At 43.4% G+C, this 1075-nt stretch overlaps 1 protein-coding gene across 1 annotated transcript in view; it reads left to right on the top strand.

Moving 5' to 3' along the window:
* Tfe3 (transcription factor binding to IGHM enhancer 3) overlaps positions 1-829 on the top strand; it is a 25444-nt gene extending 24615 nt beyond the window's left edge. Inside the window, 1 exon segment of the mRNA XM_023717814.1 lies at positions 822-829. Within this exon segment, the coding sequence (XP_023573582.1) occupies positions 822-829 (8 nt within the window).
* The last annotated feature ends 246 nt before the right edge of the window (positions 830-1075 follow it).

The following is a 1075-nucleotide window of genomic DNA, read 5'->3' as shown; positions in this document are numbered from 1 at the left end:
AATAAGAAAATAAATAAATAAATAAATAAATAAATAAATATAGTTTGTTGGTATCCAGTCCCTTGCACCTCCTCCCCTCCCATTATTCCCTTCCTCTTGTACAATAATAGTCTCCCTCTACTTTCATGCCATCCTTTTTTTTTCTTAGATTCCATGTATTAGGGAAAACATGCAACAGTTGTCTGAGTCTGGTTTATATCCTTCAACATGCAGCTCTCCATTTCCACTTTCCCAAAAATGGGATAATTTTGTTCTTCCGTATGGCTGAATCTTACTCCATGATCTGCATAGTGTATTCTCTTCACCTTTCGCAGAGGGCCTTCACTGAGCCCTCGCCTGGCTCCATGCGTTGGAGAAGACAAGGAGAAAGAAAGATAAATGGAAGGAAGAATGGAAGGAAAGAGAAGGGGGAGAAAAAGAAGAAAGCCAGTCATACTACCTCACGTATTGCTGGGGTAAGCTGACTTTAAGTCCTTCAGTGTATAGCAAGGTGAGGTATCATGATCGTCTGGTAGCTGTACCTCAAGTATTCTGGGGAGTCTCTGTACTAATTTCCATAATGCCTGTACTAATTTATACTGCCAGTGGCAGTGCAGCAGGACCCCCCCATCTTCCATGGCATTTGCTTTCTGTATACTGTTTATTTATTTTTACTTTTGGGGTACTGAGGATTGAACTCAGAGTCTTCATATTTAGCTCAACTTCACATCCTCAGCTCTTTTTGTTTGTTTATGTTTTTAGGAAAAAAGGATTTATTTGAAGCCAGTTCTGCAGACTTGGAGAGGCCCATTTGCCTCCCTTCATCACCTTCCCGTGTACAGGTGGATGAGGGTCTTTCACAGTGAGAGTCAGAGAGGAGCACAGAGAGACAGTGGTGACCTCCAACCTTGCGCTCTCACTTCCAGCCACCTTCGCTCCTCCTCCTCTTGGTGGCCATCTCACTGGAAGCGGAGGCAGGAGGATCACTGCGGTTTGGAGGCTGAACTACATGCTGTTATGGGTCAGCTCTGCATAGGAACCAGATCAGCCCGATAGAAATTTGAATAGAGCCTTTTATTTACTGAACTTAGGTCTG

Source organism: Octodon degus, unplaced genomic scaffold, assembly GCF_000260255.1.
Source record: "Octodon degus isolate 3935 unplaced genomic scaffold, OctDeg1.0 scaffold00055, whole genome shotgun sequence".
NCBI lineage: Eukaryota > Metazoa > Chordata > Mammalia > Rodentia > Octodontidae > Octodon > Octodon degus.
Note: the sequence above shows the minus strand (reverse complement) of the source record. Positions and strands in the feature narration are given on the sequence as shown.